General features: G+C 43.5%; 1 protein-coding gene across 2 annotated transcripts in view; it reads right to left on the bottom strand.

Annotated features, from left to right (window-relative positions):
- The window catches only part of WDFY1 (WD repeat and FYVE domain containing 1), a 60,044-nt gene that overhangs the window by 31,407 nt on the left and 14,588 nt on the right, over positions 1-14,049 (bottom strand). For both annotated transcript variants that reach the window (XM_065930461.1, XM_065930462.1), the window contains exons 2-3: positions 6,779-6,846; positions 1,772-1,845 (exon numbers count right to left, since the gene is read on the bottom strand). In XM_065930461.1, coding sequence (XP_065786533.1) covers positions 1,772-1,845; positions 6,779-6,846 — 142 coding nt within the window. The remainder of the gene's footprint in view (positions 1-1,771; positions 1,846-6,778; positions 6,847-14,049) is intronic.

Here is a 14,049-nt window from a genome sequence, read left to right as displayed (position 1 = left end):
GCCAAAAGGTAGAAATAACCCAACTACCGATCAACTAATGAATGGATAAACAAAGTGTGGCATATAACAGAATATTATTGCACCACAAAAAGGACTGAAGTATTAATTCAAGCTGCAACATAGATGAACCTTGAAAATATGATGCTAAGTGAAAGAAGCCAAATATAAAAGGTTATACATTTTATGATTCTATTTACATAAAATGTTTAGAATGAACTCAGAAATTATATTACTGACTGCTAGGAACTGAAGGAAGGGGTAATGCAGAGTGATTGCTAAAGGATACTGATTTATTTTTGGGGGTGGGAGGCACTGATAAAAATAATCTAGACTATTAACGGTTGCATAATCTTGAAACTATACTATAAAACCACTGAACCGCACTTGTTAAGCTGGTGAATTTTATGGTATATGAAGTGTATCTCAATGAAATATATGCACACACACCTTGTGGCTCTGACAGTAAAAAATCTGCCTGCAATGAGGGAGATCCAAGTTCAATCCCTGGGTCGGGAAGATGCCCTGGAGAAGGCAACGGCAGTCCACTCCAGTATTCTTGCCTGGGGAATCCCGTGAACAGAGGAGCCTGGCAGGCTACAGTCCTTGGGGTCGCAAAGTTGGACACGACTGAGTGACTACACTTTCACTTTCAATCTTCCAACTATACTATAAAACCAGTGAATTGCACACTTTAGTGAATTTTATGGTATATGAATTACATCTTAATGAAATATATGCATACACACACATACAATTAGACTTACAAAAACACCAATCTCTAATGAATTGAAAATTTAAATATCTGGTTCTTCACCAAAGATGGTTTGAGAAGCACTGCCTCAAAGAGTTACACGAGTTGTTGGCTGAATGACTAGTCCCTGATCTTGTTCTTCTTCTCCCTCCTTTGTCATACACACACACACACGCGCGTGTGCGTGATCTCCCCCACGTCCTCCTTGCCCCAGTCTCCTCCTTCATGGGCTCAGGGATGGGGGCTGCCATGGGACTCATGACAATGTACAAAGGCTGTGCACTGTGGGTTAGCCTGAGAATCAGCCATCAATCATCAGAGCTCCGTGGAGCTACAGCTGGTCCCTGACTTAGGATGGTTCAACTTAGGATTTTTCAGTTTTACAATGGTGTAAAAGTGATACACATTCAGTAGAAACTGTACTTTGAGTTTTGAATGTTCATCTTTTCCCAGACGGGTGATAAGCGTACGATCCTCTCTCGTGATGCTGAATAAGGGCAGCCACAGTCCCTACTCAGCGTCCTGAGGGTGAACAATCGACACACAACCATTCTGGACTCAATCATTCTGTCTTTCCCTTTCAGTACCGTATTCGATAAATTACATGAGATACTCAATACTTTAGTATAAAACAGGTTTTGTGTTAGATGACTTCATACAACGGTAGGCTAATGTCAGTGTTCTGAGCATGTTTAAAGTGGGTGAGGCTAATCTATGATATTTGGTAGATTAGGTGTATTAAATGTATTTTCAACTTATGATATTTTCAACTTACAATGGGTTTATCAGAACAAAGCCTCATCATAAGTCAAGGAAAATCTGGAGTTTATTAATTTATTAATTAATGCTAGTTAATTCTAGCATTAACTAGAATTAATCCATTTTGGGGTCTACCATCTGTACTGAATGAAACATTTCCTAATGCCAAACAACTGGGCATTCTTTGTTAACTTTATTTAAACTGTCCAACGGTGAACATGGGGAGATCAATGCAATGAATACATTCTGGAAGCTACCTACCATCACGGCTCCATTATCCTGGCCCACAAATATCCGTCTGCTATCATGATGGTAAGCCATAGCAGAGCAGGGAGCTGCCAGAAAGACAAAGACCATGTTACGAGCAGAGCTAAGCACGTTAAGTCATTGTTCAAGGCACGTTATTAAAAAGAGCTATACAACTTAGGTTTTAAAAAAAAAAAAAAAAAAAGAGGGCAAAGATGTTTTATTTTAAAAAATATTATTAAACTTCTTTCTGCTGTTTTAGTTTCAAATTTTAGCTTTAATAACCTTCCAAGTTACTTTTATGACTTTGGGTGAAGCGAGTCAGCATGAAGTTTCATCTGGTTGAAATTCCTGTTTCTGGAAAGGTGCGGGGACCAGTGTTTAAAGAAGGTGATCTGCCACCCAAGCTCTGTGGGTCATCCTCCCCCTCCTCCCTTCCCCATCACAGGCCAAACAGTGGCAGGCATCTGTGGAAAGAGAGGTGTCCAGTACCACAATTCCCATTCCAAGGCATGTGAGCAGACTGGGAGGCTACTTTGGGATTATTTGTTGTTGTTTTTTCCCCCAATGGTCAAAAAAGTTCCAGTTTGCAGTGACTCATACAATCCCAGTTTGTTTCTTTGTCCAAAGCAGTGTCATGTGACTCGGAGAGCCTGACTCTTCCCATAGACACAACCCTTCCAGGTTCCACCTATATTTCTTCCAAAACGCGTCGGCCAGAGAATAAGTTTCAGAAAGGAGAAACTTTAAATAACTTCCTTCTTCTAAAAATCAAAATTAAAGTGATTTAGAAAACGGAACACTTGGAAAAAGAAATACTCCGGTTCACTTCAGCCTTAAGAATTTTAATTGACCACAGAAAGAAATGAATGCCAGGAAACAAACAAACTCGAGCTTACTTTGAAATAAAACGTCTTCTAAAAAAGTAAAAGAGAAAAATCCTACAAATGAAGTAACCACTTGAAAACAGTTTAAAGGTCTTTAACTACCATGGCAGATATTCTCCACCAAAGGAAGAAAACTGGAAGAAATGCAGGATTGTACTCAAAGGCAGAAACATAGTTAGCTACATGATCAGACTATAGAAAAAGATTATTTCAGTTGCATTCCAAGAATTGTCTTGTTGAAATGTAGATATTAAAATTGTCTACACACCTAACAATCAGAACAGACTACAAGTTTGTACACCCTTATCCACCATATTGATGTTTGAAACTACAAAGAATGATCCTGTTTAAGGATTATAAGCACAAAGATACATGTTTCTTTGTTTTAGTCACTAAGTCGTGTCCAATTCTTGCAAACCCCCTGGACTGTAGCCCACCAGGCTCCTTTGTCCATGGGATTTCCCAGGCAAGAATACTGGAATGAGTTGCTATCTCCTTCTCCCGACCCAGGGATCAAACCCACATCTCCTGCATTGGCAGGCAGGTTCTTTACCCCTGAGCCACTGGGGAAGCCCAAAGATACATGCTATTGTCACACAAAATGCTCTTTAATAATCACACACAAAATTATCTTCAACAAATCAAATCCCTTTGATGATTTTAAAGATTCACTGTCATCATTTTTGCTTGCTTTTCAGTTGTTACTAAATCTTAATGTTTTAGTTTTAAGCTTCTTTTCAATTCTTTTTATGCCCAATCCTATAACAAACTGCACATGAATATGTAAAATCTCTCCTTTGTGTAAAAACTACAACATGCTGAGTAATTTTATAAGGTTAGAGACTTCTCACATTAAAAAAAAAAAGCAAGCCTTCCTGGTTTATTTGTTTAGTATATAAAAATGTTCTGACTTTTTTCCTAGAAGGGAAGCTTCTAGTTATATAGTTTTTTTAAAAAGATAATCTTTTTTTTTAATGTGAATGTTAACATAGCTTTATAAACAAGAAAAACACAAAACATCTTTCAAATCAGAGACCTTTTAAAAAGGTCACCGCACTACAAAATCATTTGCTTTAAACTCTAGTTTTATAAACAAAGGGTTTTCTGGAATACAGCCAGGCTCATTCATCTATGTATTCTTTATGACTGCTTTTGATTCTGCAATGGCAGAGTTGAGAAGCTGCCACAGACTGTCTGGCCCACAAAGTCTAATATTTATGTCTGGTCCTTTGTAGAAGTCGGTGGACCCACCCCACACTGTGGTGAGCAGCCCAGTTCTGGAATCCGATGCACATGGATTGGAATTCCAGCCTCTGGCCTCAGTTTCCTTGTCTACTAAATGATGAAAATATCATCTTTCTTATAATAGCTGTTGTGATGATTTGGTAAAATAGTACCAAGAAAAATGCATGAGACACATAGTAGATGGGCTTTGCAGGTGGTGCTGGTGGTAAAGAACCCACCTGCCAAAGCAGGAGACATGAGAGACACAGGCTTGATCCCTGGGTCAAGGAGGAAACAGCCACCCACTCCAGTCTTCTTGCCTGGAGAATCCCACGGACAGAGGAGCCGCGCAGGCTACAGTCCATGGTCCGCGGAGTTGCAAAGACCCGGACGTGACTGAGCAGCTGAGCAGGAGCACACAGCAGAAGCAGAAACTGATAGGTTTTTCTTCAGCTAAAGCAGATTCTCAAAGTTATTTCTGTTACGTGAGGTAGTGTTATGATTCATAACTGGTCCACGAACAGCGATACTCTAAGGTTTCGCTTACTGATCACCTCTGTTGCGTCACAGCGAACAGTTTAAATCTGAGGATGACCACTAAAATGTTAACTGGTGAATCTGCAGTAGTTTTTAAAGCAATGTGGTAATTCTCTTCTTGTGTTTTGAATTTAATTTTAAAAATCACCCTAAAACAGACAAGCAAATTTCTCAACACTTGTTCATTCTGTTTTCTTCCAGCAGTATTCCTGCAGTTTCATCAGCAGACACTGCTCCAGCGGGAGGTAACAACACAACCAGCCATCTGGAAGCAGCAGGCTGCATGCATGTATACAAACACGAAGGTGTCAGTCACCCACGACAGAGATGCTGGGCCTGTTCTGCCCTGTTTTTTCCTGGTCCTTCCAGCCACAGAGTTCTGGGAGCTACTGCCGGAGGATACAGTTAAGCCAAGCTAGCAAGGGATGGTGATGGAGAAAGCAAAGCCATGTGCCCAAGACTCAAAAGCCCGGGAAGAGTGTGCTGCTGCTGCTCGGCCCTGGTGTCCCAGGAGAGAAACCAGTTACAAAGCGAACTAAGTATCTGGGGGAAATGCAAGCCAAGGGGTCACTGTACTAAACACTGGACATTAGTACAAAAATCCACCTTAGACTCTCCTTGTTCTACAGAGCATGAACTCCACAGCTGAGGTCTCAAGGAGACTGAGCTGTGGCCAAAATCTGAAGTGTAAGGGAAGGGGGAGGAGCGAGGAATCACAGCCAACAGCATTAATAAGACCGTCCACAAGGATGACAAACCATCTCCCAGCACTGGTAGCGGGTCCCTGGGTTGCTGTGGCTGTCTACAGCTACGGATCCATCACTGGACCTCCGGAAGTAAGGAGTTACTCACCTAAGAGAAGCCCTTTTTTTTTAGGTTGAGTAAAAGGTAGGCTCAGTGGATGAAGGTGCTCCATCTATTTCTGCCCCGCTTCCTCAAAATCCCAAAGTAAATTTATTAAATGGGCTTGTAAGGACATTTACTGAGACAATGGCCACTTCATGTTCCCACATTGAGTAACCAAGGTGACCCATCCACAGATAAACGCGGATGCAGGACAGAAGATGCTACTGCCTGCACAAGAGACCACGACTAGGGTTTCAGGTAGTCTTAACACACTACGTACATACAGTGAAGTTACACTTTTTATAAAAGCTTTTTATAGCTATTTTATAATTACATAAAAGGGTCCTTTTATAATAGTTAGCTTTATACCAGTATTCCAAAAAGTCTACTTCGTTCTCATTGAATGGTTAGCAAGACAGAGAAGGTGACCGGCCTGCCCAAGCTGTTAGTGGAAGGTAAGACAAAGGAAAATCCTGATAAACTACTAATTCTTTGTGCAAATGTTTACAGGATCGAAATTCTGCAGGTACCCTGCAATAAATGTGCAAATGAGAAAGTGCTAGCAAGACAGGCAGTGCTTGGAAGGGTGACTCAAGCTGACTGAATAGAATCTGCTGAATAACTGGCTACTCTGCATTTGTAACACACCCCACAGTCCCTGCAGTAACTCTTCAGGGAGCTGCAGTGTCCACAGAGTTTGGCCCTGGCACGCGCTCTTCTTTGGAGAACTTTGTAATGGTCTTCAGTAACAGACCATCAAGCCTGCCCCAGAACAGTGTCTTTTCCCAGGGGGGGCCTCTGAACACTGAAACCTTAACTGAGGAAAATCTCCTCATTAAGGACCAAAACCACCCGGACATGAGCAGCTATGATGCCTTCCATGTGGCCACTGGGATGGCAGGACTCGATTCCAGCTTGGACCTGGGTGGTACCCAGCCTCCTTTTTTCAAGAAAGGATGGAGAAGTGGGAGTGAGGGAGACAAAGCTTAGATTGGCAGGAAGGGCAGGATTTAACTGCAATTTTATGCCACTACATCTCAGGGCTCTTCTAAAATCTCAAGGCAAAAGCTTTATCTTTTGGGTTTATTTTTAGAACATATTTGACTACTGGGGAAAAAAAAAAATCTCCATTTAGTATGTTTCGTGCCTTGGACCAAACTTCTCAACAGTATCCAGAGTTTATGAAAAAGCACAAAAGGCCAAGTATGAGGCAAAGGAGTGTTCAGAATCCTGTTTTAGTGACAGTATCAGCTATTACTAAGTAGAAAATTACTACTAATATAAGTTGGCAAAATGAAGACAAAGGAAAATGGGGGAGGTGGGCAGCTTTCCTCTTCCTTTTTTTTTCTCCAAGTTTTGTTCAAGTGATTCAGTTAAACCAGTTGACTCAGCTTCCTTTTTGCAAGAGAAGGGGAATTTTCCTGCATTTTAACACAGAATACTGTAGGTATTAGGTAACCAACAAGCTCATTTTGAAATTTAAATCATCAAAGACATTCTTCTTGGGTCCAACAGTGCAGCTACTCACAGGCCATTGTGTGGTAAATGCTGGGCCAGTACTGACCACTGTCTCTTTTCAGCCATACTCGGATAGTCCTGTAGAAAAAAGAAAAGAATGAGTAGTCTTTAATAAATTTATCCTCTTTGTCACCCAAGTAAACTTCTTATTTTGAATACTATTTCCCACTGACCTTATAACATTAATCAGTTGGACAAATTAGACAAATACACACACATACACACACAGAGTACATGGTATATTATACTAGTATGTACATGTCTACACATATACACATACTCTATATATTTATTGTTGCTATTCAGTCGCTCAGTCATGTCTGACTCTTTGTGACCCCATGGACTAGAGCAAACCCAGGCTTCCCTGCAGGCTAGCCAAAAAGTTCATTTGGTTAAGTGACTACGCTGTTCAGTAAAGTTCTTGGTGAAAATGAAAAATATGTCTTTTATTTTTACTTACAAACAAATGAACTTTTTGGCCAACCCAACAACCCAACTGACTACCTACAGTTATGTCCATACATGGTAAGTTATACAAGAACCAGGAGTCAGGATTCTGAATAACATCAGTAACATGGAAAGTGCTCATTATATAGTGATACGCAAACAACGCTGAGGACTACCGACTCTTGCCAACCAGCTGCAAACTTGGTGTCTCGGCCATCTCACCCAAAGGAGGAGAGTGCTGCTGCTGCTGCTGCTAAGTCGCTTCAGTCATGTCCGACTGTGCGACCCCATAGACGGCAGCCCATCAGGCTCCCCCGTCCCTGGGACTCTCCAGGCAAGAACACGGGAGTGGGTTGCCATTTCCTTCTCCAATGCATGAAAGTGAAAAGTGAAAGCAAAGCCACAGTAGTGCCCGAATCTTAGCGACCCCAGGGACGGCAGCCTACCAGACTCCTCCGCCCATGGGATTTTCCAGGCAAGAGTACTGGAGTGGGGTGCCATTGCCTTCTCCGAATGAGGAGAGTAGCTGAAGTAAACGGAAAGAAAACGTCTCTGGAGAACTGGGAGAGCCCAGCATACAGAGTGGAGCCCACATGGCCGCTCACTCACCGAGAGCTCCCAGCCAGCTCGGCCTTGGGAGGAAACCCCCACACCAGTCCCCGGGCCTCTCCTCTCACCAGAGCACAGACGGGAGGTGAGGAAGTCCTGCCCACAGGCGGGCAAAGGACACACGACCCAGACAGCCCAGGTTCAGTGTTTTGGCTCATCCCTCAAAGAACCATGAGGAGCGCCCCTCCTGCACACCACCAAGCCTGCTGGAAGCTCCGGGCCTCCTTCGTTCAGGGCAGGACACGGGCCGCCCTGCCCGGCGCAGGCGTGCTCTGCCTCACCTGAGGCCCAGCTCTCTCCGTGGCCCTGACCGCCAGCTCTGTCACAGCCACGCTTGTATTTCAACGGCAACGAGATTCTGGCTCACCGCCAGCACTGAACTGATGTTTACAACCCTGAGCTAGAATACATTAAGGCTAGGCGCTGACACTCTCTGTTTCCATTCTGTTTGAAGTTCGAGACAAGGAAGACTGGTCTCTGAGGATAAAACTCAGAACAGCGGCTGCTTCCCAGGTTGAGGATGGACAGAACGCAGCAAAGGACACGAGAGAACTTTCCGGGGCCGTGTCACCATGGGGAGGTGGTGACGTGGGTGTATACATGTGTCAGAATCTGCCCGGCGTATTTAAGATTATTGTGAATGATGAGACCATAATAAAGAAAGACTAGATGTTGACCCTCACTTATCCAAATAAGTAAGATGACCGAGCAGCACAGCGGGCATCATGCCATTTTATGTGTGATCTAGAGACAGGCCTGAGTGTGTGAACTGCCATTTGTACAACACGCCCCATCTTCCAGCCACGGCAGACTGGTCACCACGGAACCTTTGCCAAGTTGAATCCAGGATTTTCCTCTACATTATCCTGCCTCTGTTCACCACTGGTCAGACCAGAGAAGAGATTAGTCAGTTCCTTCCCTGGGAAATCAGAAAGCAGGAGAGAGAAACAGACCCGTACCTCTCCAGGAGCTGGCATGACTGTTTCTGGCCACACGTTTTGCAGTTTGGACTAGAGAATTCTGTACATTAACAAAGGGGGAAGAATGAAGCCGACCTATGAAGAGAAGCTGGAGACGGTCCACGTGGAGGGTCCTCACGGGAGCTGCTCTTGAGGCCCCTCCTGGGTTCTGAGGGTTCTGTGAGGCAGACGCCCCAGCATCCTCACCACGAACACCCTCAGCAGCTTCGGCGAATCCGAGTGACTCGTTTGCAATCACGCAGGTACTAACATACCACGTCTGCACAGACACCATGAAGACATGGTGACACACAGTCTCTCTGTTCAAGCGCCGTTAAATGAGCTGCTACGTCACAAGGGTCACAAAGCCAGACCATCAGGCAGACTCCTTCATGAGTACCTACAGTGTGACAGAAGTTCAAGCTCACACCCGAAACTAAAAGGGAAAGCGGGACGCAGCTCAGACTAAAGCACGTGTAAACAGATATATACTTTTTATTGTTTGTAGTTCAACATCTTAAATCAAAATTTGACACTCTCTGAGCTAATGTTTAAACTGCTCTGTTACTATTTGTGGGTTCTTGGTTACTGCTGATGATTATTTAGTTTTCTTCTTCCACAAATCTCAGAGGTTAAGACATTTCCATGAACAGAAGGAACAGAACAGGAAGAGAAGGGGACAACAGAGGATGAGATGGTTGGATGGCATCACTGACTCAATGGACATGAGTTTGAGCAAACTCCGGGAGTTGGTGATGGACAGGGAAGCCTGGCGTGCTGCAGCCCGTGGGGTTGCAAAGAGTCGGACAGGACTGAGCAACTGAACCGAAGTGATGGAACAGATCTTTCTAGTTGGAAACCATTTAAATGAAGTTATGAAATAGAAAAAATACTTAATGGCGTGGGAAAATGTTCATGATATAATGTTAAGTAAAAGGTCCTATATAAAACTGATAAGTGCAGTATGATACCAACTTTATTTTACAATACATCTGGTCAAACCTCTAGATCCAACTATCAATCTATAGGAAATGCAGAGGAACACAATAACCACCACCACTGGATTTTATTCAGCAAAAAAGCAAGACTGCAGGAAACTCTGTAGACAAATGACCTATTTCTTCAACACATAATTTGCAAGGAGGGAAACACAGAGATGGAAGACCAGCCTACCACTACAGAGGTTTAACAGACACATCAAGTAATCACCATGTGGAGACTTATTAGATCCTGATTCGGCCAAACTGTTACATATGCTGCTGCTGCTGCTGCTGCTGCTGCTAAGTCGCTTCAGTCGTGTCCGACTCTGTGCGACCCCATAGACGGCAGCCCACCAGGCTCCCCCGTCCCTGGGATTCTCCAGGCAAGAACACTGGAGTGGGTTGCCATTTCCTTCTCCAATGCGTGAAAGTGAAAAGTGAAAGGGAGTCGCTCAGTCGTGCCCGACTCTCAGCGACTCCATGGACTGCAGCCTTCCAGGCTCCTCCGTCCATGGGATTTTCCAGGCAAGAGTACTGGAGAGGGGTGCCACTGCCTTCTCCAACTGTTACATAAACATGCTTATATTATCATGCTGCTGCTGCTGTTAAGTCACTTCAGTTGTGTCCGACTCCGCAACCCCACAGACAGCAAGCAGCCCACCAGGCTCCCCCATCCCTGGGATTCTCCAGGCAAGAACACTTGAGCAGGTTGCCATTTCCTTCTCCAATGCATGAAAGTGAAAAGTGAAAGTGAAGTCGCTCAGTCTGTCCGACTCAGCGACCCCACAGACTGCAGCCCACCAGGCTCCTCCGTCCATGGGATTTTCCAGGCGAGAGTACTGGAGTGGGGTGCCATTGCCTTCTCCAATATTGTCATGAAACAGCTACAAATAGAAACACTGACTAGATATCTGATATTAAAAGATTCTGTTCTTTAGATGTGATAACACTGTTGTAGGCTTCTGGTTGTTTTTTAAGAAGTAAGCAGTAATTCCAACCTAAGACACTGGATCTTGCCTCTGTTCTTGGCACATCCACCACCGTCCAACTCTCACCACTCATGCCTCAGTGCAGCCTCCTCCCAGGTTACCTGGGGTCTCCTCCCTCCAGACCACCTCGGGTATGTCGACCACGGGCAACAACTCCCAAGGAGCCATGCATCCCACTGTCCCTGGGCACAGAGGCCACGAGTGGTGGTCTCAAATCAGGGTTTCAACTGACATGCTTGTGATTCCCATACCCAGACCCTGCATCCTAGCAAGCTGTCATCCTCAGATGCCCAAAATACTGAGCTCAGGTTTCGTCCAAAGCCCTCGTCCCTCACCTCCCTACCAAGGACTTTTCTCTCCAGGCAGCAGTCCACCTGGGCAGCACACTGCAGGATGAGCAGCATCTGGCACGGCCTTCCATACCTAAGGGCTTCCCTGGTGCCTCAGCTGCCTGCAACGCAGGATACCTGGGTTGGCTACCTGGGCTGGGAAGATCCCCTGAAGAAGGGAAAGGCTACCCACTCCAGTATTCTGGCCTGGAAAATCCCATGGACTGTAGTCCATGGGGTCGCAAAGAGTCGGACACAACTGAGTGACTCTCACTTTCACTTTCCCTCACCTAAATTAATCAAAAGAAGCTTATAATGATAATCCTTAGGCCTGAACTACGAACACAATATCACATTTTGTTGACTATATTTTGTTATTTAGTACAATGCTTATGGATACATTCCATTACCTATGTTCAACACAGGGGATGAAACATAAGGAATTGTAAGAAGTTAAAGGCCAACTCTCCTCTAAGCGTTAAATCTGCTCGAGGAGGGAGTTCCCTGGTGGTCCGGTGCCTACCCGTGATGGACACGGACACATTGGGTCCGTGTTCCCAATGCAGGGGGGCCTGGGGTTTGATCTCTGGTTGGGGAACTAGATCCCATATGTCATAAGTAAAGAATTCACACGCCTCAGCTAAGAGTTCACAGGCCGCAACTAAAGATCCTGTGTGCCAAGTCTAAGACCCAGTGCAACCAAATAAATAAATAAATATTTCTAAAAATTACATTAAAGCCTGTTGAAGGATTCTACTCCATTTGCAAACAGGACAGTAAAGGCCAAGGCACTTGAAGGTGAGGGTGTCAGGCAGCACCTTCCTTCACTCAGAGCGATTTACAAGCTCCCTATCTGTGTGGTTTTAAGGGTCTAAAGATCAGAATGCTGATATATTCTAAAACTCCCAAAATCAACCACAAAGGTTGTAGTCACAAATGCGCCAGAGGGGTCAGGGGACAAGCTCTTGCCTGTGTCTTCTTGAAAGAAGAATGATTTCAGACAGCAGAGGAGCTGCTGTGAGCGGAAAACCTTAAAGTCATCTCTTCCATTCAATCATCTAACCTGAAACAATCACGCTTTAACTTCATGAAGCTTCAGGATGATAAGCTAGCCCAAGGTCAAAATGGGACCTAGCGAGGCCCCGGGAACTCTGAAACACAGCAGTGTTTCCTTTGAGGACAAACATCAGTACTACTGTCTGGTCTGCACCAGCTCAAGCGGACACCCTAGAAAACTGCAAGACTCATACTGTTTGTTGGGGGTGTTTCACCTGAAAATTGTTTATCACATTCAGGCTGAGAGAAGACCATCCTTGCTTGCGAATCAGGTTCCAAATTAGGCAGCTGGCCTTGATAGCTGGCTCTCCTTCTGTACTCATACGTTCTATCTAGAATTCCTTCTTTCTTTTTTTCCAGGTATACTCCTTTACTTTCTTGGGTGACAAATTAAAATCTCCCACTTCTGAGATAAAATCAAAACAATATTAAGTTCAACTCCTAATACTCCAGCACTCTCAAGAAACTACGTATTAAACAAAGTTGTATAACTTCTATTAAGTAACACAGAAATTTGTTTTGTATTTAGGATATGTCTCATTGGTTTAAAAAATGGTTATCAAAACAGGCTTAAGTTGGGCTGTTTTATTTTTAAAAATCAACAAATTCCACAGACTAAAAAAATTTACTATTCAGCAAATTGGAAACAAAATCTACTGTTCACAACAATACAGTTTAGCAACATTTCAGAGGCACAAACTATTAAAAATTTCTGAATGATATTAATAAACCATATCAAGGCATCAAGATCAGATGGCTTTATTTTTACAAAAACTACCTTCATGAATGTCTAAGCCATGCTCTATGTGTTACTCGAGCAACTCTTTGCGACCCCACAGACTGTAGCCTGCCAGGTTCCACTGCCCATGGGATTCTCCAGGCAAGAATACTGGAGTGGGTTGCCATTTCCTTCTCCAGGGATCAAACCTGGGCCTCCCGCATTGTGGGCAGATTTTTTATCATCTGAGCCACTAGGGAAGCCATGCTCTGCACCGAGATAAAACAGCTTCCTTTTCCTTCACTGTTTTGACAACTTACACCCACTCACTTAAACTCACTGTATGTTTTGCTTGCTGCTTATTCTACCCATTTTTCTAGTAGAGGGATTTTCTTTGATAGTCTAAGATTGTGTCAATGTAGATAAAAAAAAATTTTAGAAACGTGTTCATTTTGCCAAGCTCTATGTTTAGGTTATTTTAAAAACAATAGCCTGAAACTCTTCCAAAAGGTACTTAGAAAGGAAATGTGTCATTTCTTCCAGAGACTACATAAGTGCTTTTTAAAACTTCCTACACTCCTGCTGATCCTGTGGAGGGCTCTACCATCAGTCTGCTTTGCCCTCCTAGTCTAAGAAGCACGAACCCACGTGGGGCTGCAGAGTTTTTCATGGAGAGAGGAAAAGAGGTCTCTTGGTAAGACTATAGCCCCACTGTATCCACATCAAACCATCATCTGATTTGTCTTGCTGTTCACCCCAGTGGATCATCATCCATTTAATTTCTGGGAAAATGAGAATGCCAAAGCTGGATTGTATTTCTTTATTTTAAATATTTCAGACTGAAACTGCTGAGCAAGGCTAAGCAAGGAACAACTGAGAACAACAATAACGTACCATTTCCAGGGTTCTCATGATTTTTTCTCAGCACTGTACATTAGAACTACTTCTGTGGCAAGAATCCTGCTCCACTGTGTGAGAAACACATTACCTACCTAATAATAGCAACAGTAATTATGATGATGATGATGATAAAAGCAACAATAAATTGATTTAGGAATTCCAGGCTTGGCAACTGATTCTGCAGAAATTTTTTAATAGATGAAAAGAAAAGACCTATGTATTTTAAAAAGTTCATATGAGCCTTATTCAAAGGAGTAAAAATTAAGGGAAAATGCCATATAATCAAATGGGTTA

The sequence above is a fragment of the Muntiacus reevesi genome, chromosome 3 (genome assembly GCF_963930625.1).
Source record: "Muntiacus reevesi chromosome 3, mMunRee1.1, whole genome shotgun sequence".
Taxonomy (NCBI): Eukaryota; Metazoa; Chordata; class Mammalia; order Artiodactyla; family Cervidae; genus Muntiacus; species Muntiacus reevesi.
The sequence above is the reverse complement of the archived record's forward strand: the minus strand, read 5'-3'. Positions and strand labels throughout refer to the sequence as shown.